We start from the raw sequence: 20,490 nt of genomic DNA on the forward strand, positions 1-20,490 counted from the left end.
GTTCAAAAATGAACACAAATGACCTATATACATTATTATTATTTAGTTTTTTTTATTTATTTTCTATTATATATTCTGTGATGTTATTTTTTGTATAATTTAATTTTCCACATATAATTTGTTTTGTTTTTGTTTGGTATATAATTTATTTAAACCCAACGTCTACTTTAACTAAATCAATAGTTATATAATTTATTTAAGCCAACGTCCGCTTTAACTGAATCTCGTTATTCCGTTAAAATTGGAAATTATAAAATTCATAAATTTGATTGGAATATGTCGTAATTATTGTGGCCAGAATTATAATTTTTGAAATCCTTAACTATGACTAAATGTCTAAATCCCACAGTGGATGGCACATCAAATTGATCCAAGTTTATTTGTTAGGCCCATATATATAGTGCATACAATACGATTTTATTTGTTTTGGGTGTACACTGTTACTTATTTTATGATTAGTTTACTTTTTTTTTTTTTTTTTTTTTTCCCAGTCACATGTGTGGTTAACAAATGTTAAAGCAACTCAATTCATTTTTTCCTTTGTTCTTTCAAATTTTATTGTCAATTTCTAGAAAGAAACTTTGTTATGTTAAACTTCACCTGAGATTAGTGTGGAAACTATTTTTTGTGGCGTAAGGGTTGTAAGAAAATCGTTTTTGGTTGAAACTATTGTTTTTAGCAATTTAGTTTATATATATATATATATATATATATATATATATAGTCTTTCTCTAAAATTAAAAAGTAGTTACTTAAGTTAACTTAAATAAGTACGTAAGTAAAATTTCACCTATAAAATGAATTAAAACATAATTTTTTGTGGATATGAAGCACTCACTATAAAGATCTTCTCCACAAAATTTCAGTTCATTTGGAGATCTCGTTCTAACATAGATCAACATTGTTGTCATCTTTAAAAAGAAATCTAATGGTCCAGAAATGTCGAGTTTTTGCAACAATTTTTTGCCAATGTTGGAGATTTCCAAATGAGTTGAAATTTTATGGAGATGATATTTATAGTGAGTATATCATATCTACAAAACATTAAAATTGAATTCATTTTCTAATGAAGTTTTACATACGTACGTACTTATTTTAAGTTAACTTAAGTTGCTCCTTTTTAGAGAAATAAGTCATGGGTACGTACATAGGTATGTAGGGCAGGAAATCGGGTTGGTTTGACCCGAACCCAATTCAATTTGGGTCAAAAAATATATTTGTTTTTGAATTTGGATATGGATACGGATATATATCCGGTCGGGTTTGAATACATAGATATAATAAAGTATTATATTATTTTCAATTAAATACAAAATTTTAGTACTACCCGATCGGGTTTCTATTTAGATTTGGATTCGGATACAACCATATAAAATATGGTATGTTTTTTTTTTTTGGGTCTAAGTGTCGTAATAAATTCCATGATTTCAAACTACGCCGGTTGAAGTGGAGTAGTATGTTCCAAACCATTGAACCCAATTTCGTACTCTTTATTCATAAAACACTGTTTTTTTTAATTTTGGAGAATACCGAGCCCAAAACCATTGGACTCTGGCTAAGAACCAATGAAGGTAAGCAGCAAACTGTTAGCATGAGCCATGGTGGTCAAATTGAATTTTACAGGAGTCTCAATTTCAAACAGCTCATTACGTAGGTATGTAAGAACCATTGAAGCTAAGCAGCTTACTATTGGTATGAGCCAGGGTGGTCGAGTTGGTAACTGTCACAAGGATAAAGCAAAGTCATGATCAGAAAGGGACCATCAAGGCCATCAGAAAGATTTTTTTTGCTAAAGACCCATCAGAAAGATGGTGCAAGGATAAAGGATAAAAGCGTGACAATGTGACACTTCAATGAATTTGTAAGTTGGGGCAGGGGATGCACTGATTTCAGCTTAGCATGCGTTTGCACCTTTTGCAATTATATCCAAGCAAAGAGAATGAAGAGTGTGAAGGCCGCCATTATAATTACTGATTACACATTAAATTGTTTATTTGCCTTTGCTGCTACGATAAGCAAGAAACCAACAGGGCCCATGTAACTCTTGTGACAGTTTTTACTTTTTAGTATACGTGAATTTTTTGCCAAGATTCTATCATCAACTTCTGCTCAAACTGTACGTAATCTTAATGCAAACTTGCCGGTACGAGTGATGATCATAAATTGAGGCGGACCATCTAACCCCGATCGACCGAAAGCATTCCCACAAGGCCAAAATACAAATGAAAACATCATTCATTTAAAAAAATAATATTATTTGATTAGCGAAAAAAGCCATTTCATTGCTTTTAAAAATAGTTTTCGAGTGGGAATGTGGGATGCTAGAACAATTCAAGTGGTGTACTCCTAGGGAAGTGGTGTACTAATGTTGTTCCTTTTAGAAAGCGTTACTAAATTATATCATATTGTTTTGTGGATTACCAGACTTTGCATCAGATTTGTCTTTCTGCTGATAATGTGTTAGACTGTTAGTTAACTTGGATGACGAAGTTAAGGTCCCTATAGAATTACATACATATAAAGGTATATATAGGGGCTGTCTATGGATCGGTTTGGGTCGGATTCTGGAAAATCCGAACCCGAACTGATAAGAAAATTGGGAACTGAAACCAAACCGGACTGATAATATTATATTTCATTCGAAATCGAATCGAATCGAACCGATACGATATATTGCAAACCAAAATCGAACCAACTTGAACTGAAAACTATAAAATTAATTAAATTCTAAATTAAATCTATTAATTTCAGCCACACAATTAATAAATATATACAAAATTAATCATAAATATACTAAAATGCTATTTTATAAGTTCGATTCGGTTTAAGATCGGTGGAAGGCAAACCAAAATACTAAAACCCAAACCATTTTTTATCGGTTTGGTTCAGGTCGGTTATCAGGTTATGAGTTATAGAAACCCATTGATAGCCTAGGCATATACCATCATTTAGGGACTGCAAGAGCGACATAAAATAATTCTATTCCTTCTTTCATGCCAGTCTTTGGCCTCACCAAAGTGCATGAGTCATGACTAAGCAACTACCACCTCTGCGCCTATAAAAACCATTCAAAGCTTCAGAGACACTCACAGTACTAATAGAACTAACTAATAGTGCAAGTGCAATATTGATTTTAGTTCTGTTGCCAAAGTTATAAGGTACCAAAACTTGAAAACCATGAAATCTTTCTTCCTCTTCTTCGTCTCTTTCCTTTCATTTCTATTTGTTGCTAGTGCTCAAGGTCGATCACCGCATGGCCTTGCTTATGAGAGTCCCATGGTGCTCTCCCCATCGGCTTTCGAATTTTTCCACCCCACGTCATCGAGTAGTAGTCCAAATGCTGATAGCCCATGCGTCACTTCTGATTGTGCGCCATTGCCTCTTTCTTCATTTTCTAGTTCATCTTCCGTTGCCAAATCTAGTCTTGCTCATGAAAGTAGGCTATCAACATCAAGTACAAATGGTAACCGATTAGGAGTTGGAGGAATTGTCGGAATTCTGTTCGGTTTTGTTGTGGTCGTTCTCCTAGCAATGGGTGTCTACTATGTTGTGGTTACTCGACAAACCAATACCTCTCGAGCCAATTCTGTTCAACCAGATGTTTGATATTGAATGGCATTGCATTGCGTCAATGACACAAACAAAGTTGCGAAGCAATTTAGAGAATTGTAGTAGTTCACTTGATCACTTGCTCTGCCTCTAATTTTTGGTTTTCAATGTGGTAGTAGTATCATAGTAGTATACTATGGGAGGATTGTACAAATTTATTTATTTATTAAACAAGTACTGCATGTCTTAGCTTATTTACCTCTAGGCCAAATGCCCCCGCAAGGCAGCAAATCGGTTCCTTATTACATATCCTTACATATGTTTTGTTTGCTACATTATTGTTTTTTTTTTGTGTTTTTTTCTAATCGGGTGTCCGGGCCAGCTTACGCGCACCTCGACTAATCCCAGAGCTCTGGTTGGAAATTTGACCGGATATTGCCTCGCTAGTGGTCTTGAGGGGAATCTTTGGGGATGCTACATTATTGTTGAGCTGGCAGCACAATCACGTTTTAATAAGGCAAATAAAGGGCACGATGAATTTGAAATATGAGTAAAAGATTCGGTCATGAGTTTATTGTCCACGCCAATGAAACAGTGTCATGCACAACCTACCTTGAGGTGCAGGGCCGGCTCAACCCAAGGCGAGGTCTTAGAGCAAGTCCAATAGAGGGTTGCTAAAAGGGGCCACATAGGCCTTTTAGCAGGTCCAGCCATATTTAGCAGCCCAAAACAAAAAAATCATTCCAATCACACTTTTTAGCAGCTGTTAAGTTCGAAAGACAGACGACGGAGTTTTTGCCGTCTATACGTTAAATTGCAACAGACGGCATAAATTCTACCGTCTGTACACTCTAGACGATTCACTCCTTCAATTCCTCAATCCTTCACTGTTTTCTGCAAAATAAAACTTCTTTGTAGTCAAAGAAATCCTGAGTAAATCTCATTTGATTCAAAAAAAAAAAAAAATTACACCAGAAGTTTTTCTTTTTTCGTTTGATTGTTATATTTGCGTTTATGTGAACTTCATTAGGCCATCCAAGCCATGAGCACTAAACATCATCTGATGAAGCTGTTAACATTAGGAAAACAGAACATTAACATTAGGTAAACAGAACAATAACATTAACATTAGGAAAATAAAATTAGGAACATTATTCAAACTTTTTAAACTTTTTATTATTCAAACTTTTTTAAGGTAAACAGAACATTAACATTAGGAAAATAAAATAAAATATTAAAATAGAGCATCAATCTTCATCTTCATCATATTCATCCTCATCATCTTCATCATCATCATCATTTTCATCTGCTTCGTCATTACCCTTTTCATAGCAGTACGGGTCTCGAAGCCATTCATTATCTTCTTCTTCTTCTTTTTCTTTTTCTTCTTTTTCTTTTTCTTCTTCTTCTTCGTCTTCTTCTTCTTTGTCTGTTTCTTCGTCTGAATACTCACTGGTAGGGCAATCCGACCAGTGAGACCATTCAAGGATAGTCATGAAAGCAACTAAAGAAAGGAAGAAATATGTGAGAGGAGACGACATTGTTTTTTTTAGTTAATCTCATATAGTTTGAGGACGGTTTTTATATAAGCAAAAAAGTTGTACAAACGATGAAACTTAATGGTGATTAGCAAAAAAAACGAGAAAATTTAATGGTGATTAGCAAGAAAACGAAGAAACTTAATGGTGATTAGCAAGAAAACGAGGAAATTTAATGGTGATTAGCAAGAAAATGAAGAAACTTAATGGTGAGCAAGAAAACGATGGAACTTAATGGTTATCTGTACATAAATTTTAGTGGAAAATAAATTTCCTGGTTTCTAAGGTTTGCCAGGTACAGACAGCAGAGTGTCTGTCGTCCGTCCATTTAATTAAAACGGGAGACAGGCCGCTAGTATCTGCCGTCCGTACATAAATAACCAACAGACGGCAGAAATATGTCGTCCGTATCCCAGAACTTATTATGGCAGCTGCTAGCGAAGGTCTTAACTTTGGCTGGGTTTTTATCTCCTTCCAAATTTAAAACCCTTTTGTATTTGCCTTTAGCAGCCAATATAGCCCCCATTGGACTTGCTCTTAGGCGAAAGCTCTAAGTTGAGGCCTTTTCTTCAAAATTTTCAAAATTTTCTTATATATACGTACAATTGCTTAATAGATTTTTTTTTGTGCTTAAAATCTTGATAACTCTCTAATAAGTAAAGAAAGGAAGTGAGAAGATTTGGTAGTTTAGATATTTATTGCTTACTGGAAATTCGACATAAGTAAACGTTCCAATAAGCTTGAGGTTTTTTAGCAATGATTTTTAACATATTAGAAATTATTGCCTATGTTTAAGGAGGCTTTTAGGAGATTTCTTTTTTTTTTCCCATATATATAACAGAGCTTTTCTTACCATTTTATAAGGGATTTTTGCAATTTTGTTTGAAATTTGAGGCCTCATGCAATTGCTTAACTCCCCTTATGGATGGACGAGCCAACACTGTTGAGGTGTAACTTGTTGGGTGGTCCCTTACCATGTGGAGATTGGGTAAGAACTGTTTGGGAGCACCACAGGGGCGCACGCCCTTGGATATGCCTTGTGTGAGGGGTGCATTCCCTCATGAGGTGAGTACACCAAGACATGAGGTGAGTACGCTGGGTATTGATAGGAGGATCACTATAGGGGTGGATGCCCTCGAACATGTCTTGTGAGAGGGGCACACGCCCCCATGGCTTTGCACATGCAAAGTTTCGGTTTTTCACAGATAAATCGAGATGAAACCAAATTTCATTTTACACCGAAATTAACTTCAAGTTACGATATAAAAAAAGTTAGGGTTTTTTACCTATAATCAGGCCTGACTCTGACCAGGTGCAAGGTGGGGGACTAAACAGGGCCCCAGATAAGTAAGGCCCCAAAATTTAGTGTTAGCAACAAAGGCCTTTTAGATGTTTTTTTAGTAAGTTGAAAGCCCGCATTGACCTAAAGCCCCATAGTCACGCAAAAATACTAATAACGGCCCAAATATTCTCTTCTCTACAGTCTATACACTGTATGATAGCTGGGTTTTCAGGAACCCTCCCCCAACTCTCGAGTAGGCAAATCAAAATCTCTTTTTCATTATTTAGCCATTCCTCCTTTATGAGTTTGACATTTTCAAACAACTTAAAAAATATTTACAAAATAGCCCCCTACTCTTGACCTACGTTTCTTCCAGTCCTACAATCAAAATTAGAATTATAATGACCTACATTTCTTCCAACTGGCACAGTCCGCATACTTGTTCCTAATTAATGGTTTTTCTTGAAAATAGAAACAATCGATTAGGAGATTTATTCTTTGAGGCCTCTTAATTCTCAACGACTAGAATATCTCTCACTTGTTAATTAATAATATTTTTTTGGGAACACACACACACATATATATATACTCTAATTAATTGCTTGAATTGCTTGAATATATATATATATATACTCTAATTAATTGCTTGAATTGCTAAAAAAAAAAAAGTCCCTATATATTCAATTGCTAATATATATATATATATATATACTCTAATTAATTGCTTGAATTGCTAAAAAAAAAAGTCCCTCATTCACCTTCTCACCTCCATTCATTTTCAAATCTCAATCATTTCTTTTTACTCAATTGTGTATTTGTATAAGTTTTTACTTGGATCAATCTCAATCGTTCATTCTCCTTACTTTTGATTTTTTTTTTCCAAGTAAGTTAAATATTTCCCTTTCTTAAAATTATTTCAATAACTCAATTTAATACCAAAGTAATCTAATCCAAATTAGTTTTGAATGTTTTTGTTTTATTGTTTAATTGCAGGCATTACCAATTGTCATGTGAAGTGTGACTTCATCAAGCATATCATTGTTTCTTCATTTAAGCATTAAACATTTCAGGTTCTATTGTTCTTACTCAATCCCTTCATAATTTCATTGTAAAAAAAATTGCTTTATAGAAAACAACCATCTGGACACATGGAAAAAAAAAAAAAAAAAAAAAAAAAAAAAAAAAAAAAAACTTGTAGAACTAACTCAATCTCATAAAGGAGCCCTTGATAAATTCATTATTAAAGAACCACAAGGTTTATGAGAAAATTCAATGAAAATGAAGATGTTAACGATCTAGGTAACAACATAAACGAAAATGTTGGTGATTTTGACCCTAATGAAAATGATAACAATGACAATGTTGGTGTTCTGGGTAATACAATGTTGATTGAAGAGGCCACATTTTGTCGTTTGCACAGGGCCATTAAAAACTCAAAGACAGCCCTGCCCATAATATATGAGAGAGAGAAACAAATTTTAAGAGCAACCAAAATTGAGAGAAAACCCTTACAGAGTGATAAAGTTTGTAAGGAAAGAGATTAGTGAAGAGAGATCTAGTAAGTGTGGAGATACTTGAGAGGAGTGATTATAATCTTCCTTCCCACTCTTATAAAATGATTTGCTCTTGTGGAAGTAGGCATCATTGGCCGAACCACGGTATATTTTGTGTCTCATTGTGTTATTCTGTTACTTTACATTGGTATTGCTTGTTTGTTATAGTTAATTGGGTTAGATAGACTTACCCCATTTGTAAGATCCAACGGTCAGATTTCTTCATCTGAAAAAAAAAATCATCTCGTAGCCGTTGGATCTTGCAATTGGAGGGGTATCACTAATATTTTTGAAAATGGGGTGGGGAAGTCTAACTAACCCTAGTTAATTTCATTGCTTAGAAGTGTGGGTGTTCGTTGTAGTGAAAGCTTAGATTTTGATTGGAGTTTAGAGTGTCCACATACAAACTATCTTAGCGGGGATCAATTGGTATTGTTTTCCCCAACAAGTGGTATCAGAGCCGTGGTTAGATCAATCATAAAGGTTGTTGTTCTAAGCTTTGCTCGAAAAGTGTTTGATTAAATTCCTAAGAGGGGGTTTGAGTTGAAATAGTTTGTTGAGATAAATCATTCTATAAACACTTGCATGACTAGTCTAAATAGAAGTAACTACACTATTTGGAAAAATATGGAAGACTTACTTTATTGCAAGGACTTGGCACAACCCATTGAGAATATAGGAGTAAAATCGGATGCAGTATCTGTGGTCGAGTGGAGCAAGCTTGATAGAAAAACTATTGGGTACATTCGACAGTGGATTGACGATAGTGTATTCCACCATGTAACCCCAGAGACTTTTGCTTTTAGCTTGTGGAAGAAATTGGAAGACCTTTATGAGAGGAAGTCTGTCGGAAACAAAGTGTTACTCATTAAGAAGTTTGCTAACTCGAAGTACAAAAGAAGGTTCTTCAATGTCTAAGCATCTTAATAAAGTATAGAATACCATCAATCAGTTGCATTTGATGAAGACTGATATGGGTGACGAAGTTGAGCTTTGTTACTATTGAACTCTCTACCCGATAGTATGTTGGGAGACTTTGGCAATTTCCCTTGGCGGAGCCGCTAAAGATGGAATCGTTTCAATGTAAATGGTTATTGGTGCATTGTTGAATGAGGAGACAAGTAGGGGTTTACGGAGTAGCTCCTCTTATTTAGATATCTTTGTCATAGAAAAACGGGGGAGATTGGTAAGAGTAGAAAACCACCTCATTCTAGAGGTGATGACAGAAACAAATCTAGGGGTGAATCTAAAACTCCTAAGAAAGAGAGACAATGTTACTTCTGTGCCACCAAAGATCATTTCAAGTATGAGTGTTGATCACTAAAGAAGGATGAGAAGAATAATTATGTACACGAAGACATGGTAAAGAGGAATGGAAGCACAAGCCAAGATATTACCGCAGTAGTTTCAGATGATGATCTATTGGGAATTTTGTCTGATTGTGGGAGTGTTATGTTAGTACCTCATGTCAGGATACAGATCGAGTGGGTGGTAGATACCAGAGCGTCCTATCAAGTCATACCGCATAAGAATTTCTTCACTACCTACAAATGTAGTGATTTTGGTGAGGTGAATATGGGTAATAGTAGAGTCTCAAGGATTACAGGGATTGGTGATGCTCATGTGGAAACTAGTGTCGGTTACACCTTGACACTCAAGGATGTAAGACATGTCTCCCGATCTTCGACTAAGCCTAATTTTCACTGGAAAGTCAGATGATGATGGTTTCCAAAGATCTTTTGGTAATGGAGTATGGAAACTAAGCATATGTTCTTTTATGGTAGCCAAAAGGAAGAAATGTTGTTCGCTTTATAAGACACAAGCTAGTTTATGTAAAGCAAAGTTAAATGCGGCACAAGAAGATCGAAGCTTCCACCGAACTATATGACATAAGAGATTGTGTCATATAGAAGAGAAATGCATGGAAGTTCTTGCCAAGCAAAAGGTGTTGTCAAATATCAAAGGTACGCATTTAAATATATGCACTCATTGTTTGGTTGGAAAGCAACATAGAGTATATTTCCAAAGATCCCCCTTTCACTGCAAGGAAAATGTTTTTGAGTTAGTACACTCGGATTTATGTGGATCCAATGAAAGTGAAGTCCGATTACTTCTTGACTTTCATTGGTGATGCTTCAAGAAAGGTATGAGCATATAGTTTGAAGACCAAGGATGAGGTTCTCAGTGTGTTTAAGATTTTCCATAGAATGGTGGAAAGAGAGACAAGAAAGCCTTTGATGTATATTCATTCAGATAATGGGGAGGGGGAGAGTACATTGGGCCTTTTGAAGAGTATTGCAAGAGTCATGGGATTCATCATGAGCAGACAATGTCCAACACTGCAGTACAATAGTATAGCCGAGAGGATTAACCGTACCATTGTAGAGAGGATGAGATGCATGTTGTCTCATTCTACGTTACCAAAAAGTTACTGGGTATGAAACAATGCACACAGTCGTACATGTGATCAATCTATGGCCTTCAAAACCTCTGAATAGTGATTATCCAGACAGAGTATGGTCAGACAGAGATGTTGATTATGGATAATTGAAGGTATTTAGGTGCAGAACATTTGTTCATAATCCCAAGGATGAACGGTCCAAGCTTGATGATGAAGCCAAACAATGTATTTTTCTTGGTTATGGGGATAAGAAGTTTGGTTACAAGCTTTATGACCCGATTAACAAGAAGGTAATCCGAAGTCAAGATGTTGTGTTTTTGGAAGACCAAACAATAGAGGACTTTAAGAATGACAAGAAGCTAAAAACTTTTGTAGATGACCTTGTTGATTTAGAACTGGAAGCTCTAGTAGTAGAACAAGTGGTAGAGGGCATTGAGAATGTAGAAAGCCATGGGTTTGAGGCTCATGATGATGATCCTATTGTTCATGATGAGATTGAACCTATTGAGATAGAAGATGCAGAAGATTTGCATGAACCACCACATGAGCAATAAGAAATGTATCCTCCTGAGCAACAAGAAGATGAGTTGAGGAGATCTGAGAGAGAAGGACAAGCTTTAACTAGGTACCCACCACATACGTGATACGTATGTATTGCTATCCGATGGTGGATAACTTATGTACTATCAAGAAGCTCTTGAAAGTATAGACGGAGAGAAATGGTTGAGGCCATGCAAGATGAGATGAGTTTTTTGCATAAGAATCACACTTACGACTTAGTTGAGAAACCGAAAGGAAGAAAAATTCTCAAGAACAAGTGGATTTTCAAAGTCAAGTATGAAGAGAGTAATCCACATCAAAGGCACAAAGCTCGCCTTGTTGTGAAGGGATTCGGTCAGAAGAAAAGTATTGACTTTGATGAAATTTTCTCTCCGGTGGTTAAGATGACTTCTATCAGGGTAGTATTGGGTTTGGCCGCAAGTATGAACCTGGAGGTTGACCAACTAGATGTCAAAATAACTTTTCTTTATGGTGATCTTGAGGAAGATGTTTACATGGACTAGCCAGAGGGTTTTGAGGTCAAAGGCAAGGAACACATGGTATGCAAGTTGAGAAAGAGTTTGTATGGGTTGAAGCAGGCACCGAGACAGTGGTACATAAAGTTTGAGTCTTTTATGGTGAAACATGGCTGCAAGAAGTATACCTCCGATCATTGTGTGTTTGTTCAAAAGTTTCCATATGTGGATTTCATATTGCTCTTGTTATTTGTAGATGATATGTTGATAGTTGGCCAAAACATCAACAATATACCTAAGTTGAAGAAAGACTTGAGTAAGTCCTTTGAGATGAAACATTTAGGTCAAGCAAAATAGATACTTGGTATACAGATCACTCGTGACAGAAATAGTAGAAATTTGTGGCTTTCTTAAGAAAGCTATATTGAGAAGGTGTTGAAGAGATTCAACATGGATCAAGCGAAGCCAGTGAGTTGTCCGCTTAGTGGCCAATTTCGCATGACCAAAGTTAAGTGTCCAAAGGGAGAGCATGAGAAGAAAGAAAATGCAAAAGATTCATTATGCATCCACAGTGGGCAACTTGATCATATATGTAATGGTGTGTACAAGACCGGATATTGCTTTCGTCGTGGGTGTTACTTGTAAGTTTTCTGTCGAATCCGGGTAAAGAGCATTGGGAAGGTGTGAAGTGGATATTGAGATATCTCAAGGGCACTTCCAAGGTGTGTTTGTGTTTTGGTGGAAGTAAGACCTTACTTGAAGGCTACACAGATGCAAATATGGCAGGTGATGTCGACTCAATGAAGTCAATTCCTGATTATCTGTTTACATTGCAAGGGGAGCAATTTCTTGGCAATCGAAGTTGTAAAAGTGTGTTGCCCTCTCTACTACAGAAGCTGAGTATATTGCAGCGACTGAGTGTTGCAAAGAGATGTTATGGATGAAGAAGTTCTTCAATAAACTAGGGATAAAACAGAAACAGTTTGTGGTTCTTTGCGATAGCCAGAGCGCCATCCATTTTAGCAAGAATCCGAGTTTTCATTCTAGATCAAAGCACATACATGTGCATTATCATTGGATTAGTGAAATTCTCGAAAAAAAAACGATTATGTATTGAGAAGATCCATACCGACAAGAATGGGTTGGATATGATGACCAAAGTTTTGCCGAAGGGTAAATTTGATGTTTGTTGTGCTACCGCCAGATTGGTAGCACACTCCTCCTATTGATTTGGGAATGTGTAGAGGTATCCCCCCTCATGGCTTGGGAGGAGGAGATTGTTGGGTGGTCTCTCACCATGTGAATATTGGGTGAGAATTATTTGGGAGCACCATAGGAGCGCACACTGCACCCTTAGATATGCCTTGTGTGAGGGGCGCACGCCCTCATGAAGTGAGTACGCCAAGACATGAGTACTGATAGGAGGATCACTATAGGGGCAGATACCCTCGAACATGTCTGTGAGAGTGGTGCATGTCCCCATGGCTTTGCACATGCAAAGTTCTGATTTTTCGTAGATAAACTGAGATGAAACGAAATTTCATTTTACACCGAAATTTCAGGTTACTATATAAAAGAAGTTAAGGTTTTTGACCCATAATTGAGAGAGAAACCAATTTTGAGAGCAACCAAAATTGAGAGAAAACCTTTGCAAAGAGATAAAGCTTGTAATGAAAGAGATTAGTGAATAGAGATCTAGTAAGTGTGGAGATACTTGAGAGGAGTAATTGTAACCTTCCTTCCTACTCTTATAAAAAGATTTACTCTTATGGAAATAGGCATCATTGACCGAACCACGGTATATCTTGTGTCTCATTGTGTTATGATTTTACTTTACATTGTTATTGTTTGTTTGTGATAGTTAATTTCATTACTTGGAAGTGTAGTTGTTGGTTGTAGTGAAAGTTTAGATTTTGATTGGAGTTTAGAGTGTCCACATACAAACTATCTTAGCGGAGATTGATTGGTATCATTTTCCCTATCACAACTCTCTAATACACATACATTCACGTTTTTTACTTTTTAACTTGCACAACACTTCAAATTTGGTCGTCTTATGTAAAATGACCCAAAACACCTAAATTCATAGTGTCTTTTGGTTTTAAAAAACCAAAAAAAATCGGAAACAAATATTTGATTTTACATTTCCCATTTAAATAATAATAACAAGAAATTAGCCCCAAGGCCCGTTTCAAAACAACTTTAAAGGACATGGTTTTTTTATAATCACTCACAAACCCAATTTTCACGTTTTAATAACCCACGGACCCAAGATTGTAATTAAAATAACCCTCAAGGACAAAATAAGTTGGTTTTTTTTTTTTTTTTTTTTTTTTTTTTATCCCATTTTTACCCTTCAAAGTTACCCTTTGCTATTTTATAAGCTATCAAAACACCCATTCTCTCATTCTCACGTATGTTTTTATCCTTCCCAAAAACAATATCACTGAAAAAAGAGAAAATTGTGATGGCGATCTCAAGTGATTTATGGATATGTGCAATAAAATAAGAAGATCTAGTTCTACATCACCTTAGAAAATAAAGTAAGAAGAACAAGTAATTTTTCTTTTTCATTTTTTTTTAAATTTTGTTGATTGGAGCTGGTTTTTTGTAGTTGTGAATCAGATCACATGATTTTTATTGAGTTTGATGATTTGCATATTGCGTTTGTGGTTCTTTTGATGTTAGTTAATTTAGCGAGTGAAGTGTTTGATCGTTGATAGGAGCTTTCAAAAAAGTTTTAAAAGGCGTTCGATAAAATACCTATAAGTGATTTGTATTGAGTTTTTACCTATTCGTGTTCAACTGGAAATCCTAAATCTAACAATCAATACATCTACAAGCGTGGATCTTTAGCTCAAATGGCCGAGCACTTTGGATATATCCAAACGAAGTTGTGCGAAGTTTTAGTTATTTTAAAGAAGTTGAACAAAGATGACAACCATTATCCAAAAAATCAAAGACATCGAAGATGAAGTACCACACCATTATCATTTTATTTTATTTTATTATTTATTTTATTTATTTATTTTTTTAATTAAACCCTGGTGGATCTTTAGCTCAAATGGCTGAGCACTTTGGAGATATCCAAAGGTGATGGTGGTTCGATTCTACCAAAATCCTCTAAAATTTTAACGTTAATCAAACAATGATTGTTCATTTTTTACTGTTGAACACGTATTGTTCATACCTACTTTAAGTATGAACACGTATTATTCATATATATATTTTGGGTATAAACATTTATTGTTCATATATACTTTGGGTTCATGTTTTTTTGTTGGTCTGAACACGTATTGTTCATACCTAAAGTAGGTATGAACAATCAATATTCATATCTGTTTTGGGTATGAACATTTATTGTTCATATATGTTTTGGGTATGAACAATTAATGTTCATATCTGTTTTAGGTTCATTTTTTTTTAAGTAGGTATGAACAATCAATGTTCGTATCTGTTTTGGGTATGAACATTTATTTTTCATATATGTTTTGGGTATGAACAATCAATGTTAATATCTGTTTTGGGTATGAACATTTATTGCTCATATTTGTTTTGGGTATGAACAATTAATATTCATATCTGTTTTGGGTTCATATTTTTTTTAGGTATGAACACAGATTGTTCATATCTGTTTTAGTTATGAACAATTATTGTTCATATCTGTTTTGGATTCATGTTTTCATAGGCACAATCAATATTCATAGCTGATGTTCAACATGGGTACGTATGAACAATCAATGTTCATACCTATTGTGGGTATGAACAATCAATGTTCATAACTAGATCAATGTTCAAACATGGATAGGTATGAACAATGTTTATTCATAATTCAAATAGGTATGAACACTCATTGTTCATAGCTAATATTCATAATTGGGGGTATGAACAATCAATGTTCATAGCTAATGTTCATATATGGATAATTGTTCATAACTAGATTGTTTCGGTTGGATTGGCCGTTAATGTTTTTTCTTCAAAAGTATACTTGACCTTTCATCTACCCGAGTCGTTGTTATTTCGCATCAAGAGTAAACTTGAACTTTCATCCACCCGATTCTTGTGAGTGATTAAAAAAAAAAGTGTCCTCCTCTAGAGTTCTTTTTTGGGCCAATTTGTCCTCTAGAGTATGTAGCTTCTGTAATAATAAATGATTATAACCTATGGATAACATGAGCCAATGTTTTACCTCGTCACCAAACATGAACCCCGGGCCCACCAAAACAAGTAACGACAAAAAGATTTGACGAATTTTGCTCCAATGCATTTGTTTGTTGGCATCTATATATATATCATATAAAAGCCGCCAGAAATGTCCCGCGTGCCAACACCAAATAATTGTTGAGTTCGTGTTCATTCCTTCCAAAGAGTGAAAGAGAGAGATGCACCTGTGGCCATCGTCGAGAATCCGGGACTCATTCAAGCCAGCTTACCTAAAGAAACTGGAATGGAATCTCCATCGAATGAAACAAGATAAGAATAATAATCAGAATCAGAATCTACTCCCCAACAACGACGTGGCAGAAGAAGATGACTGTACTAGTTGTGGAGTTGTGGTGGTGTTGAAAGAGTTGCTCATGCTTGTTTCTTGCTGTTACTGTTGTTTCTGTTGTGGAGGTACTATTTTTGTCTTATTCATTGTTTAATCTGTTTCATATTTATCTTTGCTTATCTTGGGTGTTAAATTCTCTCAATTTGCATTGCTTGAAATTATGCCCTCCCATCTCGTAAATGAATTGAGAATTTAAGAAGGGGATGCAGGAGGGTGATCCTTGTTGCAGCGTGGATGCTGTCGTTGTGCTGGTACCACCTTAGTGACCTATGCCTTGGACTGTTCTTTTGCTTTTTATCGTTTTTTGTTCTTTTCTTTTTTGAATGATACCTATGGGGTTAGGCAGACCCCCTTACCTGCATTCCTTAATCAAAATCTTACATAGACTGTTCCTCTTATATCCTCCTCAATGATTTTAGACAATTGTTCATCTAGAGGGGGTATAAAATACAAAAGAGTCTTGAGAGGGTCTTTAACACATTTTGCTAATAAATCTGCAACCCAGTTGGTCTCCGGTCTCCCTATAGCAGTGGTTGACACTACTATAACTAAGTTTCTCCCTTTTGCTCCTGATAGATAGTACAATGTTCTGACAATACCAAGGTGGTGTAGTCAAGCCATTAAATATACTCACAGCATTCATTGAGTCAGAGTACACCTGTACTTTCGTAATGCCATGTTTCAGACACCCATCTAGCCCCGCATCAATAGCCATTAGCTCCTATTAAAGTAGACTCTTTGAGTTAGAGCCCATGAAGGCAAAATGCACTGTACCATCTTCGTTTCTTGCAATACCATCGAATCCTTGGTCTGAAGGAGTCAGAGACCCATCCATGTTTAACTTAACGTAGTCTGGATCAGGTTTTCGCCATTGACAGTAGATTGTACGTAAACACTTAGTTAGAGATGGGCCAGCCCAGAGAAATCTGTTGCAAATTTTACTAACCTTGTCAAGGCAGTACAAAGGTCCTAGACCAGTAAGTGTGGAAAGAAGAAAGAACGGAGTGAATAATCTATAGTATTCCGGCATGAGAGGGAACTCAATTCTTCCAATTAGAGATTCTGCTAGCAATACTCTCAATAAGGTGTAAGCAGTCCTTTACTCCAAGTCTAGACGCAAAGAGAGGAAGGCCAAGATACTTCACCGGAGGATGTACCACAGCAACACCAAGAACATCCAAGAGCTTGAGATTCCACTATGCTCATACCACCAGTAAATATAGTGGACTTGTTGAGACTAATACCAAGGCCTGTAGCTTCAGTGAAAGTGGCCAGAATAGTCTTAATAGCCCTTATAAAGTCAACATCCCCTTTTGAGAAGATAAGAACATCATCAGCAAAGTTTAGATGTGTAATAGAGAGTTTCTTGCATTTCGAGTGGGGTTTAAGACTTCTAATGCACAAACCATGCTTAAGAAGGCCACCCAAGACTACCATAAGCAACACAAAAAGGTAGGGAGATAGTGGGTCTCCCTGTGTCAAACCTCTCTTTCCTTCAAAATACCCATGAGGGCAACCATTAATAAGGATAAAGTAGTGCGGGGAGGCAAAACACACGATGCACCAATCTATGAATTGATGGGGGAAGTTCAACATTTTCATCACCATAATCAGAGTGAACCAGTTGACAAAGTCATTAGTTTTTTTTATGTTGGTCTTTATGGCGCACCTAGCTGATATATGAGTCATTGCATTACTTCTGAGCAGTTCATGAGCCATAAGAAGGTTGGTGTTGTTCTTAATATTCTGTTTTATTTTCCCTTTTCTTTCATTTATTTTTCTATTTTGGTGATAAGAGGGGGCCTACTTGGGTGTTGGGTCTACTCCTTGAAGTATTGCATTGGTTATTCTTTTGGGTGTCGATATAATCTCTAACTAATATCAATACAATATCAGCCATTGATAAAGAGAAAATAGAAAAAATAGAAAAAGGAAAAAAAAAGTAGAGAATGTGCTGAAATTTAAAAAGGGAAGCACATTTCACCAAAATCATTTGCAAATGCGGCAAAGTTGGTCTGACACTATCTTTTTAACTTTCTTGTTTTAGTTTCTTGCCCCCCCTTTTTTTTCCCTATTTTGTTGCACCCTTTCACCCTTTCATGTACCTATTGTAATATTAGTCCTATTGGGCCTATACTTGGGCCCAACTTATGTACATTGTAACTATGTTATTATAAATAGAGGATGGGTCTCACTTTGAGACCCAACTTTTATTGTCTCTCTTTCTACATGGTATCAGAAAAAACAGGAAGAGAAAAGTAAGGAGATCAAACCCTAGCCACCACCCTAGCCGCCGCCACCCCCTTCTTTCTTCATGGCTCGGGTAGCGACGCATGTTGCGCCTGACCTGTGCCATTGAGCTTTGCTCATCTGAGCACTTTGTGCTGTTTTCCAGTAGGTTTCCGGTGTTTATAATATTTTTCCGGTGGGTTTCTGGCGATTCTCAATTTTTTTCTCACATCAAGGCATAGCTAGTAAATTTGTGGATGGCAAAAGTTCGATACGGAAATTATTCGCCTAAGATTCGAAATGTTAAACAATAATACTTTTAAATATTCAGTCCAAAAAAACGCTAACGGCAAAAATACGATTCGTGTTTTAAACTGGTATAATACGAATGCATTTTTTTGAAATTCAGCTATATATTTTTTCATTTAAAATTTTGGTATATAATTATATAGTGGGGTTTCTTTTTTGTTCCTTTTTAAAAAATTTATTCATGAACAAAATAATACTAAGTTGAAATTTTTGGTTCTACTTACTATTTAGTATTTACCTCAACTTTGTTAAAAGAGTACCTTAACTTTGTTCAACTGAAGTGAAAAGAGGAGATCTAATCCATCTCCTCAAGGGAAAATGACGTTCAAGTGTAGGAATGGGGGCCATAACAAACACGGCCGTGGTCATGTTAAGTTCATTTGTTGCTCCAAGTCTCCAACTGTGGCAAATGTTGCCCCAAGGATAAGGCAATCAAGAGGTTTCTGGTTAGGAATATTGTTGAGCAAGCTGCTGTTGGAGATGTTCAGGAAGCTTGTGTCAATGAAGGATATACTTATACTCTGCCAAAGTTGTATGCCAAGATGCAATACTGTGTTTCATTCATTCTTATGTTGTGAGGGTTCGTTCTTGTACTAACCGAAGGAACCGTGAGCCACCACAGCGTTTCAGACGCAGGGATGAGTGGATGACATGCCAAAGCCTGGACAATCCCCACGCCCAGCTGGAGCTCCTGAGTCCTGCCCCAGTTCGCACCTGAGTTTTTTTTCAAGTTAATCCTTACATGCTCAGGGTTATGTAGCGTTTACCATCAGCAATCAACTTTCACAGCTTCAAGTGCTTATGACCCATCACTCCATCAGTGTTCATCACTGAATGCTGTGAAGAAATCATTTATGGATGTAGAACTGTTAGCAAACCTTTGGTCAAGTTTGAAGAAGTAAAAAATGGTAGAATATGGGCAACTATGGCTTCACCGCTTCAAGAAGACAAGAACTAAACACATTTTGTTCTCATTCTGAAGTCTACTCGTATTCTATATTACTGTTCTTAGTTGGTTCGGTTGAGATTTTTATGGGAGACTTTCCATTTCCAATTTCTAAGTTTCCAGTTCTTTCCACTTTCCAAGTTCCAACTAAGGCCCGGCCCGTTTTTTTGAATTTAAAAAATCCGGACATTATAATTCGGCAATTATAAGCCCGGCCCAATCAATTTGCGAATTAAACCGTATCATTCAAAAATTCGCCGACTTATTCGTTTTATTTGCCAAACCTTATAATTCGACGAATTACTAGTTATCATCAAGGTACTATCCTTTGCACTGCAAACCTTATAATTTGACGAATTACTAGTTATCATCAAGGTACTATCCTTTGCACTGCATCCTTTATCATGACGGATAAAGACTCTTAAGGTACGGACGATGTCTCCTTGTTGAATAATTTCTCTTCTTCAAAGAAAATTACTACTGCTCTTCTTAATGGGCGGAATTTCCACTCTTGGGCTCTCTCTGTTCGATTATTTTTGGGGGCCAAAGGGAAGATGGATTGGCTTGTTCCCAACAAGATGATTTGTCCAACTAATATAGACCCTACCTACAATAGTTGGTCCATGACCAATTGTATGATTCTAAGTTGGTTGTTCAACTCTATGGAGTCTGATGTCTATGAGATGTTTATCTTTTATGAGATTGTTGATGGTTTGTGGGTTGCTCTCTCCGAAATGTATGTTACTACGAACAATGAGGTTCGAATTTATGAGCTTTACCGTGAGTTGGGTCAAATTTACACGCGAGGGGCTCTTTTCGTCTTTAGCTTACTTTGGGTACTTGAAGAAGCGTTGGGAGGAGCTTTCTGCTTACACTTCCCTATCTAGTATTACTGGTATGACACCGACTATTATGGCCGCTCTTCAGAAGCGTGAGGAGAAGCAGAGAGTTCATCGGTTCCTTATGGTCTTCACTCGATTTTGAAGCCATTCGCGACTCAGTTCTCATCTGCACCTCTTCCATCTCTTGGTGAAGCGTATCTTTTTATTGTGAAACATGAGCCGTGTTCGGATTACTTCTTCTCGATGGTTTTGATGCACCGCTTCCTGGCGTCG

The 20,490-nt window shown here is 36.3% G+C and overlaps 2 protein-coding genes and 1 pseudogene across 3 annotated transcripts; 2 read left to right on the plus strand and 1 right to left on the minus strand.

The window, feature by feature from the left end:
• Positions 1–3,177: 3,177 nt before the first annotated feature.
• Positions 3,178–3,606, plus strand: LOC147487765 (uncharacterized). The gene has a single exon (XM_086574132.1). It carries the CDS (start codon positions 3,178–3,180, stop codon positions 3,604–3,606), a length of 429 nt encoding a protein of 142 aa, XP_086430258.1.
• A 12,359-nt stretch (positions 3,607–15,965) lies between these two features.
• LOC147487766 (small ribosomal subunit protein eS26x pseudogene) lies at positions 15,966–20,162 on the plus strand (annotated as a pseudogene). Its single transcript, XR_015201565.1, has one exon. The product of XR_015201565.1 is annotated as a small ribosomal subunit protein eS26x pseudogene (transcript).
• LOC147487767 (uncharacterized) lies at positions 16,616–17,328 on the minus strand. The gene is made up of 2 exons (XM_086574133.1): positions 17,049–17,328; positions 16,616–16,953 (listed from the first exon to the last, which is right to left on the minus strand). Exons 1-2 carry the CDS (start codon positions 17,326–17,328, stop codon positions 16,616–16,618), a joined length of 618 nt encoding a protein of 205 aa, XP_086430259.1.
• Positions 20,163–20,490: the final 328 nt, after the last annotated feature.

The sequence above is a fragment of the Coptis chinensis genome, chromosome 7 (genome assembly GCF_015680905.1).
Source record: "Coptis chinensis isolate HL-2020 chromosome 7, ASM1568090v1, whole genome shotgun sequence".
NCBI lineage: Eukaryota > Viridiplantae > Streptophyta > Magnoliopsida > Ranunculales > Ranunculaceae > Coptis > Coptis chinensis.